Source organism: Varroa destructor, unplaced genomic scaffold, assembly GCF_002443255.2.
Source record: "Varroa destructor unplaced genomic scaffold, Vdes_3.0 BEIS01000005.1, whole genome shotgun sequence".
NCBI lineage: Eukaryota > Metazoa > Arthropoda > Arachnida > Mesostigmata > Varroidae > Varroa > Varroa destructor.
In genome coordinates this window covers 2,185,789-2,213,447 of record NW_019211458.1, presented here as the reverse complement: position 1 = coordinate 2,213,447, position 27,659 = coordinate 2,185,789, and the positions used below count along the sequence as shown (strand labels likewise).

Sequence of the window (27,659 nt, the reverse complement as noted above, 5' to 3'; positions counted from 1 at the left end):
GGGGAGTAACCCGACAATAGAACAGCGAGCAGGAGTACGGGAATGCTGCGTTCATGCCATACGTCATGAGCGAGCGAGCGAACGAACGAAAGAACGATCTACAACGGCGACGGTGACGTATGGAAGAACGACAACAGCTGCGGCAGCAGTCACCGCTACAAAGTACACGAGACTAAACTGGTTCACGAACACTCAAGATGGCGAGTCGATGACTAACCTAGTCGAACAACGACCATCAAAATGGCGACTGTTTCTACTGGCCGACAAGCCAACGATTAACAGATACGGCCGACCTACATGGCCCTGAACGATAAAAACCATCCTCTGTCAAAGACCATTCGGAGGAGGCCCATTACGTAAAGAACCTCGAGTAAGGACTGCTAGTTCCGCGGTCGCATTGAATATGACCCCAAACAATGATTTCTGCTAGTGCACCTGCTGCAGTTGGTAATCGATGACTTTGGTTATAAAAGAATTGATTATAGTGACAGAGCAGCGTCTTTTTTCGCTGCGTGCACCCACCGCTAGTTGAATCCTGAAGAGGATGTAACAACCATGATATTAATAATAAATATCCACAATAAGGGCAAGCGTAAGTATGAGTTGGATAGTGAAGACTACGAAAGTAATCGAGGAGGAAACAACAATGGATACGTTGAAGCGCTCACAATTACTGATATTCAATAATTTTTCCCAACAGGATTCAAATGGAAAACAAAGTGGCAATACATTGAAAAGAATGGAAAAATCCAGGTGCATGTGCTGGGTCTTCAAAGCATATTCTTCTAGTGGGCCCGGCAATCGAAAGTCAGCTTGCTCATGAGAAATAGATGCGCTGGCACCAAATCAATCAGACGATGAAATGATACTGGGATGACAAAGAGAATCCAAGCGTTCTATGGCTAGCCAAATTATACTCGAAAGCCACTGGATTTTTTGGCTTTTACCGTCGTTCAGTAAATGTCACGAATGGACTGTTCTATAATAAAAAACGTCCTTGATTGCCTTACTAGCGCTACAGCTACCCTCTATAATCTCTACCATGCCCGATATCAACACATGGTCAATGGCTTCACGTTTGAGACAAAAAACATTATTACAGGTCGTTTTTGAAAGGTTATCATGCAAAATAATAACGCAAAGCGACCTGATTTTTGTCTCTTTTTTTACTTATGTCCACAACAATAGCCTCATGTCGAGAGCAGACTCTCTATACCATACGGCATTCCTTTATATCTAATGAGTGTTTCTGATAGGATTTAAGGTAGCGCCCCTTCTAGTCTCAAAGTGTCAACCTTGCCTATATCTTACCTAAGGCCTAGAAGAAGTTAGCAAATAATATATATGCAAAAGCTGCCAAATTTTATAGTCAACAATAGGCCTAGCAAATCGAAACAGACTATTTCTCGCTCGGTTAATATCTAGGCGGTCTGTATATACCAGTTTGCGAGTTCAATCTAATTACGTACCTCCTCTTGGCTTCAGGTAGGGTTTGCGGAAATTTTCGAATTTGGCTCTAAATAATAGTTGGACAGGAACACAGTATAATGCAGTTGATGTAGGTGTAGCTGTCAATAAGGGCTGCCATTTCACTGATTCAGCTGCTGGAAGCGGTAAATGCCGCCGCAACATCAGCGGCAACAGCAGTATGACTATCATTGTGGTAATCTCTATAAGAATCATCATTAAATAGAACGCTACAGATAAAATCAAATGAGACTCAAACAAACGAGGCCGCCACCGCCGAAAACGCAGGTACTTTTTCGAGGCGACTTCAATTAGCTTTGAAAGAGAACATGACGATGGCCTCAGTTACGTGATGCCATCTGAACCCGAATGAAGCCCGAAATGATATTGTTCAGGTTCGCTGGAGCAGAGTACGTCATATTGACTGCAGGCAAGTGGACGATACTGGCTGTGTCAATCCGGTCATTTACGGCCAGTATTGACACGTTTAGATATTTATGATCTCGCGCACAAAACTTCGCTATCTTCATCACCTGCATCTTGGAGACTTCTAAAAATTTCGACAATACTTTCAACAGTAGTTTCAAGATTTATTGACCTAGCTACCCGAAAGCTTCTCTGCCCCCCAGGATCACGGCTTAATGTACGTTTATGTTTTTATGAAGCATAACCATTACACGCACGTTGCACACTAATTCAGACAAATATAGGGGCAAAAAAGTGTAATAAAATATAAATAATTACTGCTGCTTAATGCTAATCAGTGGTAACTGTGTCAAGCACAAACGCTACTGTTACAGAAAAATAGCAAGATAACGTTCTTTTACCTATTCCTGTTTGTAAACTTCAATGCCTTGCGCCTACATACAGCGCTCTGCTTAATTGTTTAATACGAATAGCTAGCATGTTCTGATACCAGGAATATATCTCGTATAAGCTCAGATACTGAGATATACCCTTTTGAAATTAGTTTTTACCTCTAATAAGTCTTGGAAACGATCAGATACAGGCAAATGAGTTTAATAAAATAGCTTTTTTTGGGCTATCTACTGCCATAAAAATTGACTCCGATTGATTAGAACTCTATGTGGACGTTCATCATAGAGCATTAACATGACCAGTTTAAAAATACTTATTGAAATGTTTTACCCTTCTTTTTTAGTTCTCTAGGACACCTCGTATAGATAATATATCACAAGGTCGATAATGATTGTTTGTTTGTATCTCACCTGGCCTGCCATATTCGCATACTTGAAAGTTTAAAAACAAAAATATAGGCTTCTAATGCCTCTTCCAGTGTCATTTGAACAGGATGTTTTTCTAGTTGTTTCATTGAACTTCTAAATAGCATCCAACCGATTAACCTTAGCTATTTTAAGAAACGCAGAAATATGAAATAGGATAAATCTAGATTTGAAGGGGTCAGCTCTGAGCGATTCTGTTCCTTTTGCGCGCTGTGCAGGTTTGTACATGCTAAATGTTCGCCTTAAATTTTGTCCACTTACCAATTATAATTCCAGCGGTATTTTATAAACACTATGGGGTACCTTTTTGTAATGATGATACATGGCTCACTTTAACCAACTACCGAGTTCGTGAACATCATCATGCATGAAACTGTTATTCCTTCAAATTCATTTTAACTGATTGTGTATACACTTCATTTACCGTCAAGAATTCAGATTTCGAATGAAGACCCATAGCCTGCATCGTAATATTTCAATATTAACGAACGAACGAACGAACGAACCGGCAATCCTCGGCACAATCCTCATTTAATTATGTTTTTTTCCACTGGGCGCGTGCTTGCATGCGTGTGTGTGTGTGTGTGTGTGTGTGTGTGAGCGTGTGTCTGTCTGATGCGGGGTTTGCGAACTGAAGTCGTATAAACGCGTGTTTTTGTTTTTACTTCTCAGTGGAAGACTGTTATTCTGTATTTGCCTTTCCAGTTTTAAATGTTTACGCCGCAAGCCATGTGCGAGTGTGTGTGTGTGTGCCCTTAGATGCATAAGTACATTGTAAATTTTATAACTATACAAAAGTTTATTTCGAACGGCAATTACAACGAATGTGGTGCCCTCTTTCACCCAGAAAAACAAATATGGGGACTATTTGTGCATATGTATATGTCAGCGTAATCTGATGTACTATTTATCGAAACGCAGGTGTGAACATGCAGCGGTTCTCAGTGGGGCTCCTTTACGGACACGGTCACAAGGACTCACGCATGATGATAAATTTAGTAAAGGCTGCTTAAGATAACAGCATCTCTTTATGATCCTTTTACTTTTTTGCTATTCAACTCCCGCTCAATGATCTATTTTCTCTATAAAACACGATCTATGTTCACAGTCCATGGTGAGTGTTCTGAGAAACATATGATCCAGAACAACGACAGCCAAAAGTAAGGTAAGGCGCCATCTTGGCAAGGACGCTCGCTTTGTTTTGAACAATCACACATTGTAGTATAACTAATTCCTTTTGACTTAGCAGCAACTGGGCGGAAAGCGCCCGCCACCCTTATAATGAGCCCATTCTATATTTATACTATATATCTGGTGTGCGCTCGATAACCCGTCAACCATGTAAAAGACCAAAGCAAACGTTTCTTCCCTAATATCTTGCAGCGTTAGATTGGTAACACATGTCTTGCGTTTGAACACCTTAGGTAATGATGAAGCCATTCACTGACGAGTCATGCGCGACGAAAGAGAGAGTGGTACCCATCGCTATCGGTCAGACTTCAGTTACGTGTAGATAACATGTAACTGAAGTAAACTGATTGGCCGATTCAAACGCTCAAGACGTTGAAGAACATATGTATTTGCATTAAAAATCTTAAATAAATTAGACGTTTCGGCTTTTTGCCATTAATTCATTTTCGGGATACTTGCGGCCAGCTGGTTCCACTCCATCCGTTCGGAAAAATCGGCGCTTTACCATGTGTTCATTGTTGACGAAGACTTCCTTTAGTAGTGGCAACAATCTCCTGTTGATCCTTCCCTAGTGATATTTTTTTCCTTCAATCAAAATTATTGCGAGCGATTTTTCCACGTGATAGACAAAGTATTCCATCGTGACTTTATTCGTTGATAAAGCACTTCAAGTTATTGCTAATTATCAGCCGCAGTATTAATAGTTGCAGTTGTAGCGGACTCTACCTGGGCAAACGTTCTGTTAGAAGTTGTTCTTCCTTGCTTGCCTGTCCTCTTGTCAAGATGCGTTGGCCTTCTGTTCCAATGACGATTGTGGGGGGACGGCCGCCCTTGATGATAGGGCCATGCCATGGTGACGAAAGATAAATTTAAAAGCCACCATATTCTGCATATAGCATGACCAACGTATTATGTACATCTGCTACACTCTGTGACTTTTTCGGGAGAAATCAGCAGTTATTTAGGTGGTAGTACATTTCTATTTGTGCAACTATCATACTACACTAAATATCAGCCAGCGATAATATTGGTTAGATTAGTTTATTTAAGAAGTAGTCACTTTTAGCGTGGTAGAGTTATACCGTCTATTAGATACCTCGTGACAGCTCCGCACTGGCGTAAATAGTGCGAAATCGTCCATTTCTATCGTGTGTGATTTCTTTGCACCAACAACAGTTAGTGGAACCAGACTTCATTTTGATTCAGTCGCGAGCAGGAACCTCTCAAAGGCGTATGGTATTATATCAGTATTGTTTTTTTTTCCGAATCTTTACTGGTTTCATCGCGTACGTTTATTTGATTCCGTGAGAATTTTTTTCCCTTTGATTTGCTTCGTTCTCTTACGTTTTGGGTTTGCGTGTAGTTATTACAGCCATAGAATAGGACGCATGAACCTTTGATCTTTCTAAATTGCGATCTGCATAAAACTCAGCCGAGTGTTAATCGAATGTGAACTGTTTGTATAAAATAAGCACGACAAACATTCTCGAAACGAGTGAATCAAGTGCTTTTACTTTATTTATTGATATGTAGAAGCTGGTTGCTATCGATCAAGGGTCTCAGCCATCAGATGGTTGTACGGCTACGTTTCTCTACAGTGTAGTGTCCGATTTATGGCACCTGTACAACGGTACACAGAGGCACTTATTGTGGGCCGCGTTTTTAATTTAACCTTTTGTGCATAGTCCGTCCTTGAGTATTATGCTCTGTATCGCCGTTAGGCGCTGCACCAGAACGCTGGCCCTCGGCGCCGTGCGTTTGTCTATGGCCGGATTCGAACCTAGACCATAACTTGTCCCTAAGCTTAGCAGGCAAAGACGTTACGGACACATGGTTTAATTATTCTATATTACATGAGCTTTCCTGTGCTTTAAGCTTTACTTCCTTTTGATATCTGGGAGGCGTGTTGTGGAAACCCCTATTCCTGTGCCAGTTTCTATACCCCGTCTATGATCAAACTTACGACGAAGTGAGTTCTCCGGCTTCGAACAGTAAATGTCAAGTACACAACCTTCCCTTGCCAACTATGACAGCTGCGACCAGGGCTGTCATTGGTCGACTGGAGAGCTGTTTCAGTTATAATCCCTTGTTGCAACTGGACATTGCATTGGGTACGATCGCCGGCAGACATCACTGTAGCAGATGCTGCCAATCCGGCCAGCGGCTTCCTCCAGCATGACTGATGCGCATGTCATATGTGTGTACAGCTGGTTAAAGCGCCGGTCCGAAAAACGGCAAGATGAACAAGAGTGACGATTTACTTTCGTGCTAATATTGAAAATCGCTGGCGCTTGAAAAGGTGCCACAGATCCATATATATATATGTTACACTTCTCTGAAAGCCTGCTTCTTCGTGTCGTCATCCATGCATCAAAGAGAGAAGGACCCGTCCCTCATAAGCCATCGCGAGCTGATCAGACACCAGTAGCGGCAATGTTCGTGCTGCTGCTGCTGTCGCATTATTATTAGTCTAGTCGGGGGTATCGTCACGTGGTGGACGCATAGTTGAGCGCGGGGCACTTGTGGTATTGATGATGATGATAGCTGCGGTAGTTGGGATGCTATTTGAACACGCGGATAACCGGCAGATAGGAACGTAGCTCCTTTATGAGGTGCCTGCCTGCCTGCCTGCCTACCTAGATCATTGTAATTGTTCGTCTTCGATATATCGATTGCTCTGTTACGACTGACATACGTGATCGCTGCAGAATCGAAGCGTGGCTATTTACGTCGCTGTGCGTGTTGCCGGAGGAGCGAGATTTACCTCAGACAACATAAAAAATGTACCATAAGCACAATGTTGTGGGTACCTCCTGTTCCAACAACGATTCTGTGCACTTCAATGGCCATTTAGATGCGACTGGAGCTATGAAACACCAATCTACATGCAATGAGATATCGTTACAACGCGGAGGATCAATGAGGTACGTTGGAAAATAAGCCGATAACCTCTGCTATATGCATTCACAAGTTAAAAAAAAACCGAAAGTGCTAAATGTGTATTTTTTTCTTTTCATAAAAGTGGAAAATATATTTTTTACTTATGGGTTAGCATGCCTGCTATCTTCCTTCTGCGCGTACGAGTGCTTCAAGGCCAAATGCAGGACATTCTGATCCTGACAGACATTAACGAGTTTTCTCCATCGCGCAGCAACCATTCCATTGGGATTAAGTTGTCGATGCACAAGGCCATATCCGTAGTTTCTGTCCCTGTTACTGAAGAAGTCACGTTCTGCAATGTAAGTGTTGCCTTTTCACTGCGCTATTTCCGTCGCCTATGAAAATTATCCATTGTGCTGTTCCAACCAGCTACTGCAGTCGTGACAAATGTCGATTTGGCTACAGCGTGCAGTTTTAGCTATTCGCGAATGAATCCCGGACCAAGTGTAAGGACTCGCCAGAAATCTGTGCATAGCTGATTCATTTATTTTTACTACTGATCCTCTCTGGCTCTTATCGTCCACCGTTGTCCAGATATACCAACTTTCCAGACCAGTTCTTGCTACGGGGCCGCTTTTAGCACAACCGCTACAAGAAAGGCGAAAACGGTTGAGTGTTTAGGGCGCGTCCAGCTTCGTGCGAGCAACTGTGATTGCGGCATTGGCGTACTGACTCCTTTGAACGACTACTTCCGGTCTCTCCTGACAGACCTAGCATCCATCCACCCGAACCGCAAGAGCCTACAAACAAAGACGGAGTGATAGTAGATACGGGACTCACGAAGCAGCTTTGTAGAATCGAACGATAGTGATATACTGTTGACAACTAGCACAATAAGATGGCGACTGGGCTTTGTAACTACAGCCCTACTGCCTACTTCTGTTGGCCTCTGGCCTCTCTCTGACTTTACAGATCGTCATCGAAATTATTGATTTTCAGATGAAACGGTGAAAAGGTAAACGTTTAGAGACGATTATCAGTAATTCTAGTGTTGCTGCTACTGATTCTACTGAAACTTCCGTTGATTATTGGTAAGAGTAAATTATTTTCCACGAAACTATTTCGGCTAACGGTGGACGACTGTAACGATTAGTTAGTTGTGTAATTCTGATTGATCGAATCTGGTTCATACAGTAACAGCTGGGCAAAGGCCCTCACGAAGCGTTGACCGAAATTGCCATGATCATCTCCATCCAGTCACTGCTGTGGGAGTCATGGCCTGCGCGACTCTGCTACTGCGAATTGAAGTCAGCGGGGCAGAAATGAAGGTGTGCCGAAGCATGGCGGCCGCTCAACCCGAAGTGGCGAGCAACAGAGACGGCGACAGCTGCACTGGCCAGGAAGGGAATCAAGTAAAGTGAAAAAAAGAAGAAGTCGAGCTGACCGGCAGCTGCTTAGCCCCTGTGTAATATAAATGGATAGGCAGATGGGGAAAAAGGTATAGCGGGCGATGGATCGGCGACCATTCCGACAGTCGATCGGTCGGTCGGTCGGTCGGTCGAGCCAAGGTCGGTCGCATTCTCATGTCGAATGCTTTCCCGACAACTTCGTAGTTGCCACCGATTTCAGGGGCCGTCAGCTGCTTGCTAACCCTATTGCTATGTTAGCAATAATAATGACAACAATGATAATACAATGTATGCTCCGACATTTTTCTGACGGCGCTTTAAGTTACTAACTAGCCATTTTTTCGCCACTGCCCCTATTGCTGCCAGCAGAGAGCCAGTCAATTCTGTCACAGAAATTGCTCTACTATTAGGCTAGATAATAATAGTAATATCATATGATATTAATAAACGTCTGTTTCTACAGTGATCAGTTTAAGCTGAGCGGTGAAGGTTGTAAATTACCTAAACAATATCTGAAATTAGGTATTGCCAGGTTACGGTGAAATATACGGGAAAGCCATATATTATTCATAGTTACATACGTAGCTTTTTCTGAAATTACAGTTGTATCTATGCTCTCTTAGCCATTCTACGACTCTCGTGTCATTTTTTGCTCCTGTTAGCTTCATCTGCCACCCACATTTAGTCTATCACAAGTGCCCCTTAATTAACAAATGTTGCTATTCTTGACCTGCCGTCACGTCTCCAATACATGTATGTTTGGAAATTACAGACAGATACGTGGTATCTCATAATCATTGTTTAGCTTAGCTTAGGAAACCTTCTATTATATTAAGCCATATCCTGACATAGTAAATCACTGTACCGTTCAAATAATATCTACGATAAATCAATTTATTCAAATCTAATGTGATACAGATTGTACTATTTTTGCAATTATTTTTGTTCAATCTTCGTTAGAAGTTAGATTTAATGGCGGGTTCCCCGCGAGCGCGGGTGAGCGGCGTGAGCCCCACAGTAAAGGGTCAGTAAAATAATCATCATAATAACAGTATTAGGCAAATTTAGGGTACGAGGTTCACATCACATTTGCGTGTACGCATCCATTTCGTGACATTTACGTGCCACTTATTTTTGTTGGGAAGGACGTCGACTGCTGAGCTAACAGTTGATTTTCATATATAATAGACAGAAGCATATATATGTGTAGAGAGAGAGAGAGAGAGAGAGAGAGAGAGAAGTAAATGAAACTGTTTTAAACTGTTCCATCTATTTTTGCTTTTAGCTTTTAATCGGACGGGCGCAGTTTGCCTAGTAAATACGCATAAAGTTGGCGCTGTTTTCAAAATGGTGAATGTCGAACCTTTTTTCGAAATTATTCTGTCGTAGGTAATAGTAGTGATATAATTTACATAGGCAAAATGTAGCAATCATGAAGGTATGCTATAATCACCGATGACGACGTGTTCAGTCCTGACAGCTCGATGAGATAGCAAGTCGGCTTTTACAGACTTGCATTTACCAACAACGATCAACATATTTTTCTGGAGCTTCTTCGAAAATTTCCAGCTGTTATTCTAGATTTGATATATATATATATATATATATATATATATATATATAGAATACTTCAATTTGAGTTGTTTAAAGCGCTTTGACAATATCGTAGAATGGCGAGTATTATCATCAATGCTGAAATCCTATACGATTATCAGAGCATTGGTAAAAGATTACGTACGCAGAAAAAGTCACGGGAGAGATCATTGCTTGATCCCGTTACTCAATACGAGTAAGTATTATTTCAGCCAGTACTTTAATTCTTTCAAAAAAATCTCATGATTGTTTATGAAGTACGCAGATTTGCAGATCGATGATACGTAAAGTCTTCTTGGCTTGTGAGATCAAAATACTTACAGCGGAAGCTGACCATTGTTACAAAATGAAAAAAAAAAAAATAAATAGTGAAGTGGTAATATGCTACACAGTACATTTGTAATTAATGAAGAAATCTTCGCATTCAGCTGGGATCTAAGCTATCATCTTGCAAGAGATTTACGATTTTTTATTTCAATAACAACGATCCAAGACCTCGAAAACAAAAAATCAGCTTCATTGGCCACAATCATGTCTAAATGCAGAGTTACCACAGGTGTTTCGCATATTTAGACACCAAACATTCGGTCTTGGTATTGTTGCAAAATCCCGCAAAGCCATAAGCCAAGCCTCAAGCTATTATACAATATATCTATACGGTTAGATTACGGCGAGAGCCATCGATGCACCAACAAAAAAATATCAACGACAATTACAAAAACAGCTATAGAAACTAAATATAGAAAACATAGATATCATACTTAACATTGATTTCTGATAGTATATATACATACGCAACTTGTATCGTAGCATCATCATACACGTGCACCGTTAATAACAAAAGCCAAATAAGGAAACACTGAAGTAAGAACCGATGTGAGTTATTAGTGTCTGACGCGAAAGAAATAACAATGATTTATGCCCTAAGTCTTATATAAAAAGAAGTAGTCCACTTTACTGTCTAAGGCCCTACGATTCTGCGTTCACCAGTAAACATCAGCTTCAGACCACCATACCTTCATCCTCTGAATCAAATCAAAAGAAGCTTTTTTACAAAGTGCATGCCGTTCGGCGGCTAGATTTTGTATATCTTCTAGGCGCCATTATCAGCCCAAAACCTAAATCTCACTAAAAATCGTTAGAACACGTTGCTGACAAATTGATATCGGCTTATTTTAGGATACCACTCAAATTAGCGTTGTTTTTTTTAAACTGTTGTTTAAAATTGGTAAAGGATTATAGCAAATAATTCTAGTGAAAATATAAGAAAGAAAATCATACTTCTCTCTGGCAATGCCTGAGCTGATACTGAAACAAAAAAAAAAAAGAACTAAAAAACTTACATTCTCACATGGACACACAGCCTTTTTTGAGACAATGCACATTTATAGAAGACAAATACATGCGAGAAGCCTATTTATTTGTCAGACAATTTTCGGCAACGCTCCACCTATGTCAACAGCAGTTAATAAATACAGGCCTCGATTGTTCTGATAGAAAAACGTACTGCGGTTCAAAGTGGCCTCAATTAAAGACCTGGTCAAAGTTAGGCGTACCGACGATGCTTTAGAACCCGTATAATATTCGTAGTTGGCTGAGCCTCTCGTGCGACTCACCATTAAAACTGGAATGGATACCGTACTTCGTTCAATCAAATCATAGTTAAAATATTCCTCTCCTTTAAATTCAGTTGATTTTAAATTATGATAAAGCAAAAAAAAAAAACGCAAGTTATATACAGTTGATATTTGTAAATCGATCGCTTTACACAAGTTCACTACTTTTCCAGGCCAACAAAAGTTAGTCAATATGGCTAATTTAGCTTTTAAAAAATCATTTGTAAGCAAATAAATAACAATATCTGTGTCGACGGAATTGTATGATGCTTGGCTCATGACCGGGTTTTCGTCGCGCACTATTTGGAGTAGCCAGACCAAACTCTTAAAAACGTTAGCGCACTTTATTGTTAGGTATGAGCCCCAGGCATAACATACCAGTTCCAATTATACCGTGTTCATTAACTTGAAATGATACGTTTTATTCTATTATCTATGGTAGCAAACCATTAACTTAGGCTGAGGGTTTTTCTAGCACTTTCCAAGACGCAACAAATACTAGAAATATATAAATAAACGGAACCATGGATGAAGATAAAACTGAATCGTTCAAAGTCCTTAGTTCTACACTGCGTTAAATGGGAAATTCAAGTATGATTAGGTCGGCTCTGCAAATTCGTCGATGAGCAACTCGGTCGCTGGAAAAATTGTCGTAAAACAAAGTTAACCGGGTCATCAAGTAGCCCTGTTCTGTGTTTTCTCTTCGAATAAATATGCAAATGAATAATTATACTGGCGTCCTTTGCGGATCCGTACTAACCCCCCAGTCACTTGTGGTTACAAACTTTTCCGCTCGGCCGCATAATGTTTGTCACGGAAATTATTATTCAACTTTTTCGATGTTAGAAATCAGCCCGCCGACAGAGTAATGCTCTCCTTGGGGATCGTCCCTGATGTATCGATTAGTGATGAGTATTTACTTCACGGGCGCTTTGTTTATGGGCTACGTTTATGGCGAAAACATTTTGAATGACGCTCTATGCTGTTGCCTATCATTAGACACCGTTGTTTGAAATTATGCTGGTTCCTTACTGTACCTTATATTGTTCGACTGGGAACAAAGTCAATTTAGAAAATGGCTAACGCGTCAGGAGGGTGCTTGTAGGGCCCAGAATCTTCTTGGGAAACATTACTGGCACAGTCTTGCGCTTCCGCGTAGTCGCTTGCGGTGCACACGTTCTACTTGATTCCTAATTAAGTGTCTTTGTGTGACGACATCTGAGAAAGGATGATAATAAGACGAGCTATGTGTATTTTCCCGAAGCCTTTGTAGCGAACCCAAGGCCAAGAATAATAAGTAATTATTCAGCTAATACACATCTGTTTATACTCTGACATTTACGAAAACATACGCTGTGTATCTTGAACGTTACGTTCCTAATTGACATAACCCCCACGTTAAGTAAACGTTAGTACTTTTAAAGTAGCGGCTTAACACAGACTCATCAATTGCTGTCAATTTATTTGGATATCTATTTAAATCTATTATGTGGCGATTAAAACCTCTTCGGGTTATTTTTTATACGATGTTGTAACAAGGTTTTAAATAGAACCCCATTTTGTTGCACTGCCAATGTATAGGGAACCGTCTGGTTCCAGGCGCTACGACACAAGACACGTCATAGTCATACGCGTCTTGTACGTTTTATATCGGCTTTCTCTCTCTCTCTCTTGCTATCTATCTATATATATATATATATATATATATATATATGCATATATATGCATGCCTGTGTGTGTCTTATCGTTACGAACCCTTGAAGCGAGAGAAGAAGGCGGCACATGTAAGTGAAGAGTGGGAACAGTAATAAGACCGGTCACCCAGGAACAATGAGAAGCACATTTACGTACGAACAACCACTGCGCCAAATTCAAGCATGACAACGAATGGCTGCAGGACAACAATTGAGTGGCGTCGTCGCGACTTCTCGTCGGTAAAGCAGAAAAGGTAGAGGGGCGAGCTGCGAACGCTAGGGCGGAGAAGCGGAGAAAAAGGCAAATTTTCGTCGCACCTCCAGCAGTTTCGATTGCGAGCGGCACCGGTGCTTCGACTATTGTCGCGATCGACGCGCGGGGTAGCAACAATATAATATGAAAGGCTGCCAACGATAATATAATCACCAGTGAAATAAGTATGTGCATGGTCTGCCTTCGTAGAGATTGACAATGCACAAGAACAAATAACCAAAATAAAATTAAAACAAAGCACTAGCCGACGAACCTAAATCCGTCGGGTTTATGACGGTGCACACCGTTCCAGCAATAGTTATAATAATGATAGTAATACTCCATTAGGCGCTCCATCCACCCATAAGCTGTGTTTGTTTACGTTCTGCTTTTTACAATTTGCATGGCTTAGAACAAACTTTTGAACAACAAAACATATAAGCCCACGATAACTAGGCTGCATAACAATCGTGGTGTGAGCAGCTCCAGTCTTTCGTTCTCTACCCAGGTCCCCTTTCCTAGTATTTCTTGTATCTTCGACTCACTTTTTACACAGATTATGTTTTATGGTGGTCTCTTCAATAATCGAAGACTTCCGAATTGGATGTGTGAAGATGGGGAATGGGGTGATATGCATGACATTGGCAGGACAACGTTTGCCCAACGATACCGTATTCTGTTTTATGAACGCATTTTATTACGGCAATGTACAACGAATAGGAGGCAGTAAAAGAGCTAATAAAGTGTTTGAATTATTTTTGAAGACGACTTACGCAAAATTGAGACGCGCCCGTACGTATGGCCTAGGTAATACACTCTTCCCCGGTCACTACGCCGTCAAAAAAGCGGATTTTATAACTGTCTATTGATTGATGACATCAGATAACTTAGAAGAGACATTTGAGTGATCGTATAGACATGAAGTTGATGTTCACTATGGCCATGCTTGCAGCATCATCATATACACAAATATTTGTTTATGGTCGAACTTAGGCGTGCATAGGGGCCGTAACAATACGATCTGTAATACCATATATGGTTACGAATTTGCGTTCTAACATAACGTGGCTACATTGTAAAGGAACATCGAACTGCGATAGTCTACAACCTGGTATTCCGTTCCAGATTCTGCAAGTTACTTTGCTGGGAGCAAGCTGACACCACAATCTTTGACTTACAACCTGATGTCCTTCTTGGCTTAAACCGTGGGTATTTATATCTTTACTGATGATAAGTATTGTTATGAGGGCCCGAGTGAACGGGTAAATAATTGCCTGTAGACCTGTAGTTCACGCTTGTCAGCTGCTATCTCAGCTAGCGTTCAGAGAATATTATTTTGCATATAATATTAGCATAGACGCAACGTGGTCTAATGTATTCTTTGAAGAAAAAAGAAACCGAAAATAGTCATTTACAGAATTTCTGGAAATGTCAGAATCCCAAAGAGGACCACAAACCAAAGAAGAATTTATTATACGTTTCCTAAAGGAATAGCGAACCATGTCTTGCGTACGTACGTGTCATCTAAATCCGGATATTTTCCTGGATCTAAATACGATATATTCAGTTATACATTTCCTCATATATTTCAACAATATCTTCTATGTGCTAGACGAATCATTTCCGACCGCTATGAGAACTCGATATAGCCATGATCCACCGCGATTATAGCTTCATTCAGAACCTAAAGCACTGAAGCTAACTGTTTTTCTTTTTTAATTTGCAAATATAAACAGTGGTAACCGTGTATAAAGCACACAAAAAAAAATCAAGCGAAATTAGACTTCAAGCTGACAATAAGCCAAAGGTTCCAGCAAAGCAACGGGTCAAGACGACCAAAAAGCTTTAAAGGTTCAAAAACTCTCAAAAAGCCTAACCTTATCTGGATGACCTAATTGGAAACTGATATTCTCCTCTTTATGATGGTCGTTAATTTGTGTATCGAAACCTTAGATGTATCAAAAATGGTCTTTTGAAACATTTTAATGGGATTTCGAGCCTTTAAATTTAAATCTTATGGGAGGTTTTCTGGTTTGACTTACAAGAGTCTTTGTCGAACTTCTCAAAAGCCGCCGCATGAAAAGTGGCAATAATGTAAGCCGTTCAAAAAAAAAAAAGAAGTTTTCGATAATAGTTATCCTCAAATTTTAAAAATAGCGCACTGTTTTCAACTACGACGAACAGGACGCCAAAGTTTGTCGGAAAATAAATATAAATATATATATACAGGATGCGCTGTGGTGCGAAGAAGCCATACTTGATTTTACTCTGGCAGCTACTTATTCACCATTGATGTCCAGCGCTTGCCACTACATACAACTCAGCAGACAATGCAGCAAAAAAACGTGCGATTTCTGCACTACGACGGTGCTATGCTTGTCAGGGCGTCGACTGATGGCATCGCTGCTTCGGTTGCAGGTGAAGGTCGTTTGGACAATGAACTCCTTTTTCGACTGAAGCCGGCCGGGTGGCTTATGAACTTCGCCCTATCAGAGCACTGAGTACGTTCCAAAGATGGCGGCTAAAGTTACTGGATCGCCCCCAAGGAGGCTGTGTCCAACCTGTACTTGAACGTCTTCCCAATAGGCTAGTGACCATCGCCTAGACTCAGGGAAAAACAGATCCTTGGAACTTGATGGATCCTTGTCGAAATGTTGCACCATTGTGCTCCATTAAGCCGACAATGGCAATAGCGTTCTGACTATGTCATTTATTTGATTTCCTTCTAGAAATTTTAAACCATAAAAGAATTCTTGAGCCGATTGAAAGCCGTGTTATTTAGATGCAAAGCCTGTGATACTTATCAGGACTCCACTGTTGTGTTTAATTTAGTTGTTGCTTTACGAAGCCGCAGCACTGGGATACAGTCAACCATATTATTTATAACTTTGATATGCACACTGAAATATTAAGTCTGATCCCAATTACCGCCATTACTACATTAGGCAAGTTTCGCTCAAAAAGGCAAACGAAAAGGCCCGTTCTAAGTACCATTGATGCTTCGCAAGAGCTGTTCTTATCATCACAAGGATGAAACGAAGCCTGTCGTACTTCACACCGCATGGCTGCTAGTAGAAAATTAAGGAAGACAGTTTATAACAAACTAGATTGCGATGAAGAGGTGCTTTAAGATGCCATTAGCCCTACGGGTTCTTCGGGCGTATGTACACATACATAGATGCCCACCGTTACACAATAAAGGTCTGATAATTTACAAGCACGATGTAGTAAGTGTGGCCCGTGTTAAGGTTCACGGCAAGCAAACATTCAAACGGTAGCTCAGAAGTTAGCTATCCGTTTTTGGAGAAACATCGTTACCGCTAACATCAGTAAAAAAAAGCTTGACTACTCTTTTGATCTGAACTAGTTGAACAAACTAGTTTATCAATGAGAACTATAAGTGCACGTTTTATATTAGCTACATTGCCTAACAGAACGTACACCCAATAAATTCATACAATATTAGGCAAGGCTATTTAAACGAATAGCTACTTCTCGAAATGTTTGGTCTACGTGTTATTAAATACAATATGGACCATCAGATTAGACAATAGATAAGGATAGCCTAAAGGTGCTTTTTAGCTAGCGTCGTTGTTATACAAAACTATTATAACTACTGTGTGAATAACACAAACAAGGATTCAGGAATATAAAAACTTCATGCAGGAGAATACCTGGCAGAGGCAAGGACCATCAGAACGCGAAGTTCTAAAAGATTTGCCGCCCTGTTTATCCATTCATTTGTTTAGTCCTTCAGTGGTATTACCGCGTCCATAGCAGCATGCGAACGGGCCATAATCATGAGTAACAGCTTCATAGTCTCTGTTCTATTTATGGTCAGACCCGTCCGCTTGCGAGAACAATAACGAATCGTTTGCCCCATAGGCCTCTGCGCTACCCTTTAGAGTTAAAATCAAATGAAGTTTAACCAATCTGGAAAGTTTCTTTGCACAGACGCTCCAGATAACCATCACCGTCCTGAATGTCATCACCATGGCCACAATGATCATCAGTATGATGATGCTGGCAGCGACCATTTTGATAGTTGTGCTTCCTGGGGTAGTTGCCCCGCTAGCCGAGACAGCGGTCGCGCACAACCAGCAGACGATGACGACAAAGACGATAGAGTAATGAAAGCGGGCTCTGGAGCTAGGGCATTGGCATTAGCCGTATCGTATCACCAACAGTAACAGTCTTTTGTTGTTATTGTTTTTACTCTTGCGGTATGGGCAAACAGGCAGCCTTAAAGTCGGTAACGGAGACAAATTGTTACTTTAAGGACGGCCGCTTGGCAGGCCGTCGGATGGATGGACCAGCGCACAGGCTATAAGCAACCGACTAGGCAGGCTGCCGCTAAAGCAAAAGCGGCGATCACAACAACAACACTTGCAGTCTAAATGGTAGCAATGGTGGTACTTCCAGCTTGAGAAGCCGTCAGCGTTTACGTGTGGTGCTGGGAATAGCGGTGGCAAGCAAATACAATTTCAGCTAAAGAAGAATTAAAGCCAACGATGATAATAATATACCGCCGACATTTTTCAGGGCGGTAGAATACAACTCCATTGGACGACGCTGTGATACTATGACAAGAAACGAAGAGCGTGAACTCATAAGCGGGGATTGGCACGTGTCCTGGTGAACTTGAATATGATGAGAGCACTGATTGGCATCTCCCATACTATTTGACTACTGATCCTATTGCGTATGACAACAAATCTGTAGACGCGAACGATTCGACCTGGCCCCTTGCCAACTGAACCAGCACAGTCTGGCTGGTCGATAGTATAGGTATTTAGACGGACACAAGCCCTATATATATATATATATATCAATCATGTGTCCGTCTTACTGGAAAATCGTCCATTGGAATTGCGCAGTCCTGCGATACACATCGTCATGCCAGCTGTGATAAATAATCCTTACTGAAGTTTTATTGAGCGCCACGTCAAGTGCTATCCGAAATTTGCATTCAGTTTTCCTTGGCATAAAATCGCAGCGGTCCGCCGAATGCTGACGTCGCGGTGACCATGGCCCAAACAGGACGTTAGTGCTAACCCACCATGAGAATGAAACAAAGGGCAGCAATCTTAGAATAGGTCGAAAAGGACGAATGCATAAACGATACTATGGGTGACGCTCACAAACAATACCATACATGTTTTTTTTTTTATATCGATACTTATTTTGCTGTACTATATTGGCAAACTAAGATGGAAAGGAACGATGGCAGTCCTTCATCGTAAGGCTCCCAATTGCTTCGATTACCGTTCACCATTCGTGTATCAACGGCTAGCTAAAACTGCTGAACGGCACATATGGTCTCCTAAATAAAGTTAGCACTGAATTTGGTAGTGAACGATGCCGGCAGAAATGAATTGAGTAAGACTCTTAGTCGTGTCAAAAAATCATAAAACACTTCAAGTTACAAATCGCAGACGGTTTAACTGGAGTTACGGGAAGCATAGGTAATAAGTGTTCAGAAACAAGCAATTATATTTAAGTGGTTTGAAACTCGCGCAAAGTTATATTGGAAGTTATATTGGTACGGTTGCAGATCTCCCAGTGATGATGATATTCTTAAATATTGTTAATGTTCAAAGCAAAAAATACTTCCCAATTGGATTGGCACGATCTATTCTATGGTTTATTAAGTAAGTTTGCGTTTTTTCTAATTTGAAAGAAAAGTATATGATCTAATATGGGAATGCTTGATATGTTGGCAATTCCGATCGTGAAGCGTACATCCTCCACATTCAGCGCTAAGCAAAACAAATATCATTTATGAAAAAGGTAGTGATTTGCTGGGCGACAAGCCTTTCCTTATTTAATTTGACATCTGCTGCTTTTACTTCGCAGGCGTCGTAGCTACCTTCACAACGGTGTCTACTGTATACCGCAATTTGCTCATAATGATAGACTTCGTCTTTTCTACATCTGGTGCCGCCAACAATGATGACAGAAGGGCAAATAACAAGTTTCGCCTTATGGTGTCTACCCGTCAAGCCGTTTCGCCTCGGCAGATGTGGAAAGAACTATGATAATGCTCGCTTTATATCGAATGACCGTGTCGAGCTTTTTGTCGCTCTCTTATTTAAACTAACGGTGGTACGTAACTTCCAGCCCCTCAGTACCTATAGCTATACTTCTTCTGCCGTCGCCATGACATAATCCATGTTCAGTCCATAAAGCCTGCACCGGCGTGATTAATCTATTATTATCACTTATTTGCCCATTTATTAGATATATAACGTTGTCATTTCCACCGGCCAACATATCTCTTACGGGCTGTGACCAAAACATTTGCAGTACCAGCTGCCTGCAGGCGTACAATTATTTACACTGAAGTGGTTTAGCGTATGCAGCCCTCAGCTCGCCGTTTGGACCAGTCTGCAATGGTCATACCATTCTTATTGAAGCGTAAGCAACAATAGCGGCAACGATACAGGGGTATCCCAACAAAAGCAATCATATCGTACCTGCATAGCGGCTCTGCTGGCTCTTGTAAATCGTTCAATCGTCGGTGCCGTCGCCCGGAGCATTTGTAGCAGTGCTGCTGGTATAAGTGTATACGATGAAGGTGAAGTGAAAATCGACTGCCCAAGAGGTCCTGCCACTCGGCCCTTGGCCAGTCTGTACGTCCTCCAAACTACGCTGCATTACCGTTAGCGATGATGTCGTTGACGCTTGTCCGTCTGTTTTGATCACTGGCGTCGTCAAGACTATCGTCAGCATCATCCCCATAAACAACAGCATTAGTAGTAAGCCTTGCCAGATGAGGGTGAACGCGCTGTTTTGTTGTTACAGCTAAAGAACAACTATCGTAGCGTGTCAGACAGCCCTGTTTATTCGGATGACAGGAACGCGACACATTCTCGTTGAGGCCGGTCGAGCATCTTGAAAAAATCGCGCTAACAAGATCGTGACGCCCGAAGCGAATAAGCCGAGCGATAACAGAGGGAATAGGTTAAGTTAGCAGTGTTTGAACTACTAAACTCGTTTGTGGATGTCGCCATTTTCAGGAAGGGGCAATGTTAAATGCATATTCTCCACTATTCTAAGAATCTTGATAAGATTTATTTAGATTGGCAGGGACGGAGGTGGGCGCATTAGGCTCACACCCTTCTCGATAAGTGAACTTATCTCGATGTCTGATACATTTAAAAATGGAGATTCCATTTGCGGAGATTACTTTGTAACGGAAAGATGACGATGGTACACTTCGAAAAGAATAAGGGAGACTTCACCGTTTGCATTATGTGAGTAATCGTTGCAGTAGGGCAGCAGCCCCAGCAGCTGATCGCTCCAGGACGCTTCAACGCTAACAAGACGTCTTGGCGACGTCTTTAAAGCTCTGATCTTCGTTTTGGACCTACAACAATATTTTCCCCCTGAATTCAAATAATTTCTTAGGAGTATATATTAGATAACCCATAGGTTCAGCAGCATTCAGGCACTTGAACTGACCAAAAGATCTATGTGAAATTAAGGTAATGTTTTTTGTTTCCTATGGCGGTGCAGTATTTTAAGTGAGAATTTAGCTTCCACTGGAGATTTACAAGTGGAACGGCGCATAGGCTAACAACGGCCTCTGAGAACGACAGATCCGGCTCTTTGACTCTGTTCTCCGCTAGGAGCACATGGAACCATTTTCTTACTTCAGGCTTCATACCTAGCAGCAGTTAGTTTACTTGACCTGGGTCTAGAATATGTAGCGTTTAGTCGACCTGCGTTGTACCTTTTAAGACCAGAAAGGCCCGATTATTTATCTGAACGCGTAATGAAAAGGAAAGAACAGTTGACTCGCGTTGGCTACGTATTATTTCCAATTTATAACCTGTCATCCCTAACTTCGGTTCCATAACAGGGCAGTGCATCAAATGGAGTAAAAAAAAATCAATCGGACTATTTTCTACAAACCTTTGATCAACAAATCGCCGAACGCCAAGGGTGTAGCCGAATCCTCCAGAAATGATTTATTGAATGGTGACCCATCCACAACCACATTTGACCTGTCATCAAGTGAAATTCTGTACTTTTAGAATTTTGAAACTCCACACAGGTTAACCACTCTAATCCGCCTTGATAGACACAATCAATAGTTCTGCAATCAGTATTCCAATCTACCAACTTTTAGATCCACATCACAAACTGGTAAAGACGGGTCACGCTCAATGTGACACTTTGTCGTTTAGTTGAAAACTCCAAAATCCTATAGATAGTAGATGCAATAGAAATGTCTAACAGGGCAAAATAAATTGTTCAGATATCTTCCTGTTACGCTTCTCTGCGTACACGCAGACGCAAGCGACAACCACAACGGAACAAGCATTGGAGGCACGTTATAGTCACGACTATCATCGTTCACAGGTCGGATCCGTTGTTCTTTGTGCGCATCTACCGATGCGTGCTCAGATGACTCGCGTTAGCGCGGACTAGCGCTCACTTGGCCGACGCGCTGTGGGCAAACTCTTGTCCTGTTACAGCTGTCCAGGATGGTTGGACTTGTGGCTATTGCTGCCGCTGCCCCTGGCGATGTTGCTGCTGGAGGTGCTGGTGCTGCCCCCGCAAATGGAAACAAAGCTGCTGCTGCTGCTGCTGCTGCTGTTACTTCTGCTTCGTTGGTGTGGGCAGGCAAGAAGAAGCAGAAGGGGAGGAGAAGGGCATTCTTTCCAACTGGCTACCGTTGCTTCTGCTCTCGTCGCAGCTGGCGCTATAGACCGTTCCATCAGCGAACGATGACGTGATGGCTGCGCTGCCAATATCTGTAGAAGCGGGCATTCTCTCCCTTGGCCATCCACCGCAACTTATGCTGTGGTTCAGTTCTGTTACCGACTGCTAGTAGTACTGTGAGGTGATGATAATAGTTAGGGCGCAAACGTTGGTGGGGTCAGCACCATACGCTCAACGCTATTCATCCTGCAATATTATTCATGTTATTGTTACGACCAGCATCATTGCCATCTGGGTTACTGCACCTTGTGCCATTGCCGCTGCCGTTGCTGGCGCTAGACAAAAGTAAAAAGTCCGCTCAACAACGGGCGCACTTGCTCATTAAACATTTTTGCATGCGTCCAGCGGCGTCTGCTTTCGATTCCCACGTGTAATGTGCAGAAGTGCACAAAAAGGTCACCCCCGGGGGCTTATCCACTTTTTCGAACATACAACTTACGCTGCAGAACTTTCGCACAGCCCCATCAGGACGCGCTGCTCGAGCTGTCGATAAACATTGACTTTTTTTTTTAATATCCCACCGTAATCGTCAATACAAGCTGCGAGAGCACATAAGGCTTTTTGACTCTACGATGAATCTGTTTTTAGCAACAATATCAATTCGGAACGGGTATTTTACCTGGTGATTTCTATAGAATTACAATTGCGTACACATCGTTTGAGCTGCGGCGTTGAAACAGTGCTAGGTCATCGGAAGTACGCGGATCAGGCAAGCCGGGAAACCCTGTAAGTGTGGCAGATACGAGAAAGAAATAATGCAGTTAGCCTAGGCCATATGTAGATGATTTTATAGATAAATAGGTCGCTTGACTATTTATTTATAAATAGTAACTGTTAGTCTGCGCTCAATAGCTACATTAGTGATGGATTGAGAAATCACAATTTTCAAGTGCTTTATTTACACTTTGAGTGGTTTTTTTGAGAAGATATCTGCACACCTTTGAATCATTCGTTCAACGTGTCACTTGACAGGTTCCATTGAAATCGCTTGGTCACAACCAAGTTCAATGTTACGCGACATTACGTTCCATGGGAGTTGGCGCAGATTATAGCCTAAGCTACTGAAGGTCTGATTGTGGCTATTTTAAGGAAAAAATTTAGATAGAGCCTTCGAGTGGGTTGATATGCTGGCTCACATGGTATACAACTTACTTTGGGAAAGCATGTCTGTGTGTGGCGATTTCGACGTTAACTTTCTCGAGTCATACATTAGAGCCATCGGTAGCCTAAATTTTGAAATGATAGTATAACATTAACAAATATGTTATTAAGTTTTGCAAAAAAACGTTCTCGAAATAGTCGAGAATCGTTTGAATTGACAAACAATTATTTAGAATCACACACATATTGGAACAATGCAGAAATTGGCCGATTTATTCTTTATATTGTCAAAATGTAATTTAAGTAAGGAGTTTATAATAACTTCTGCTGTTTTTAAGCATTGCACGCTTCTGGAGGACCTTATATTTACCTAGTTGTTGTAGAGAAACAAATAGTTGTCAACGCTAAAACGTTGGGATATTTTGACTACAAAACCCAATTTCGTGTGTGTCACATAAAGACTGAAAGGTTATTTTACTAATTTTATCAACTGACTGCTATTGACGCAAGCCGAGCTAAAACTTTTATAACAAAAGCTTGTTTTTTTCCATTTAATCAATAAAAAATGCAGATAACTATGATTTTGTTTTCGGACTTTGATATATCCTAAAGTCGTCCTCATGATTTAGCTTCAGCTGTATATATATATACAACAAATAAATGCTTGGAAAATTAGTCCTATTAAGCAATACTCTGAAAGCTTTATTTTACCTTATGATAGTTTTTGTAAAAATCCAATGAACGTTCCTAGAGATTGATGTGAATTGCAGTAAAGTCTAAGGTGGCGTCGTCGTTCGAGAAGAGGAGAACGCTGCTTCAGCTTGCCTACGTAAGGTTACGTGTTGCCAGTATTACTTCGGATAATTCCTTTTAATTTATTTTACAGGGCGCATTCTTCCATCTGCATGATAATTTCACGTCGAGCAATTGTCTGAGGTTTCTAACTAAATTGAACGAGAAAAGAAAGATACGCGCAGATCCTGCTCGACCACATTATTTGTATTAAACATTCATCTGCTCTGAGCACTAAATTTAAGCCATTGTTTTGCGTTGTTATCGATGGAAATTTTGATTCACTCTCGCTCTAGAGCATTCAATTGTTTGTTCCATATCTACGTGCAGAAATTGCTTCTTATTATCTGTAATAATTTTATGCATCAGCGTGTGCCCCGACATCGGACAACATGTGAAAACGAGATAGAAAATTGAGTTTTTTTGAACTATTTTTTTAGCTTATGGGCCACCCAAGTTACCCATTGTTAAGTAAATGCTAACGAACGAAAACAGCTAGTGTTTTCATGGACGCAGTTCATTTCTTGGCCCAATTTAGCCGTTGTTTACCAGCTATCGTGTTCCAAGAATAGTGTTAAGTGGCTTTTATGAGCGACCTCACATGGTCAGGTGAAATAAACGAGCTTAACCAGGCTCGCAGGTGTGTAGTCTACGTACACTGTGTACAACACAAATATCGTGGGCTGCTCTCTGACCCCAGCCCAAAGTAGGTATCAAAAATACGATTGCTTCATCTGGAATGTCCGTCTTTGAAGTTTGAACCTCAGATACTATTCCATTTGCTACACAACGAAATGACGACGAGCTTCAGGCGGAGGAAAGTGCTTTCGAATGGTAAAGATAATCGTCGTAAACGAATCGTGGAGAGCTAAAAAGGAAAGTGAGTATTTGCAAAAACTAACATGGCCTGTTGGCCAAAAAGTCTCGTACAATGGCCAGTTATAGATGGCAACTGAGAGTGATCCTTGTATACATTCAAGTAAACTTACTATGTATTGGAGTATCAAAGCTGATCTCCAATACATTCGTAACCTCTAGTGTGCAATGACTATTATAGTTTTCTGCTTTTTGCCGTGGTCATCATTTGTCATTTGATGGATCCTAAAAATGGTGTCCACTTCACAACAGCGCTGCATCACTGATAGATAGAGACGCTGGTAAAGTTGTTCATTCGGGGAACCTATAAGTAACGGTAATTGTTGTTAAAACCTAGCCATTTGAGTGCGCGAAATAAGCGTAATTGCTTCAATGACAACCCGTAAAAATATGGGTGGGTAGGTCGTTATACATATGCAGAAATACGAAATGTCTAGAGCGCTTTCAAGCTAAATGAATAATGAAATATATGCGCTCTTGTTGGAATGTTTAAATTGAACTTTATTTTTTTAAAAACGTCTTTTATAATATGAGTCTTCTTTCAGAGCTGACCTGATTTCGATCGATGAATATCTTTCTCATGGGCATAACGTTTAATCTCAGTAAACACGGTTTTTCGGTAACTCTATTTCACTCGAACATTACATCGGATCAATTGAGCCTTGATGGCCTATAGCGGGAGTACTTTTCAGATTGCTCGTCGCATACTTCGTTCTAGCCACATGTATGCATTTGTGCATGTACATACAATTCTAACTACTATTCAGATCGCACGATAAATCATAATCCGACTTTTCTTCAGGTGTATGCTTATTTTCCATCAGATCAATTTATCAGACGGCTGTCTAGCGTATAAGTAAGGCACGACAATGCGACTTTCGCTCAAATTACCCGCAGTACAAAACAGAGAATTTTGTTCCGTTCGGCAAAAGGGGTTCATTTCGCGTAACGAATGTGAGCAGCTTGTAGTTTTCTAGGTACATATCGTATTCAAAAATTTCCCGCGAAACCTCGAACCAGCAGCGCCACCTCAAATAGATAGAGTAGAGAAATTTAATCAAATAGACCAATTGGATTGCATCTAGGCAAAGTATCTTGAACAGCTTTTGACCTATACGTTGCGTGGTCATTTTGATGAGAGGATTTCTCTTTCCAATACGCAAATATAAATCCGTTAACGTCGAATCCCCAGTTCCTGTCTGTAATAGACCTAGACGACACTTTGGAAAAAATAAAGCGATAATCAAGAGCTGTCCACGAGTCATTATTATATCTACACGCGGCCAAATGACGACTGACGGCTAAATTGCAACTACAAAAGTACTGCGTAAGATGTCTAAGGATATAATAACAGAGACATAACGCACAATGGTTGACTGCTGTTAGCTTTTTGTTGCCTTCGGCAAGCGTTTCGTCTCTGGCAAGAAGCCCCAAAGGCAAATGCCCTGAACACAATAGAACACACATTCACGTAACACTTAACAACAAACTTGAGACGAACAGGAGACTTTTCGTGGGAGTATTCCGGTGCGGTTCCAAAAAAAAAAAAAAGCGAAAAAATGCCCCGCCTGACGTTTCTGTCAGCAGACTAAGTGACCGTTCGGTCATTCTACTTGGTGGGCAGAAAGCTGATGGCGCACAGTATAGCGTTCTTAGTGCTCGAATATTTCGCTTATTATTTGAGTAGGCCAGATAAAACAAATGTTGTGGAAACTTTACACACAGATTACAATTGGCGTACCTAAATTTTCCATAGAAACTGTCATTTCCTAGCACAGCCGATACACGTGGTTTGTATTTTTTTAGCTTTGGAGAATTGGATATACCCAATGACCGCTTCTTCAATTCAGAACGAAGACGTCTTCATTCGAAGGAACATTTTTCAACCTGCGGTTGCTAGCGTCTTCTAACCACTAACTTATTTAGCCTTCAAATATATCTCGTCGAAATTAAGCGTATAGCTCACTCGCAAGAGGATCTCGAATCTTCGGGACAGTGTTAAACTGTATTAGAATTACATACGCAACATTATTATTTTGTGAGGCTAGGAGCTTGAATAGAACTTCTTCCAAACAATTAATAACATTTACAAACTATGGAAAGATTACTGATATAGATATCCGTAATCATGCGATCCTAATTAAACACGTTATCTATCAATTTTACAGTAAAATAACATAAATAATACCTTTGCTACGATTTTGGAATAGTAATCTGGCTAACTCTGGATTTTCTCAACCGTTTTATACAAATCATCTTTCGATCTCATAGAAATCATATACTTCGGGTAACAAAGAGCCTCGTTATATCTGTAGGATGCGTCCATAGCAGACATATCAAATTATTGAAAGACATAGTTCAAATCCGAAAACCTGAAAGACACGACATCGTTGATACGGTAGTATGCAACGGGAATTTCAATTTGGAGATTTTTCAGATTATAGTGATATACTTTTTAAGATGGCACTCTTTGGCTGAGACGGCATTGACGGCAGCAGAAGAGCTAGCTTCGACATTAGAAGTTAAGAACGTTTCAGTAATGCAATAAAATTTAGCTATGACTGGGAAAACTTTGGTTTTACAAATTAAAAATGGATAATCTTATTAATATATATATATATATATATATATATTATGGTCGTTAACAAAAAAAGGTATATGAGTGCAGCTGACGATAAATTGCCCCGAAAGGGGAAGATTTGCCGATCGTGCAATTGCCGCAATGGTCATAAGTCAAAGCCCAATTTCGATGTTCAGGCAGGTTAACTCATAACCGTCCGTCGATTTATGTTTTCCTAAATTTTCGTTAATAT

General features: G+C 41.1%; 1 protein-coding gene and 1 long non-coding RNA gene across 3 annotated transcripts in view; both read right to left on the bottom strand.

Moving 5' to 3' along the window:
* The window catches only part of LOC111250741 (cuticlin-1-like), an 83,739-nt gene extending 61,801 nt beyond the window's left edge, over window positions 1-21,938 (bottom strand). Inside the window, exon 1 of one of the 2 annotated variants that reach the window (XM_022806396.2) lies at window positions 21,265-21,938. Coding sequence is in view for 1 of the 2 variants with exons in the window: in XM_086990289.1 (XP_086846415.1) it covers window positions 13,156-13,184 (29 nt within the window). In the remaining variant the exon portion in view is untranslated. Of the gene's footprint in view, window positions 1-13,155; window positions 13,281-21,264 lie in introns of those variants that run through there. The other variant, XM_086990289.1, reaches the window with a different exon arrangement.
* Window positions 21,939-22,695: 757 nt separating this feature from the next.
* On the bottom strand, window positions 22,696-23,975 carry LOC147755173 (uncharacterized). Its single transcript, XR_015328467.1, has 3 exons — window positions 23,890-23,975; window positions 23,230-23,303; window positions 22,696-22,801 (listed from the first exon to the last, which is right to left on the bottom strand). It is a non-coding gene; the product is annotated as an uncharacterized LOC147755173 (long non-coding RNA).
* Window positions 23,976-27,659: the final 3,684 nt, after the last annotated feature.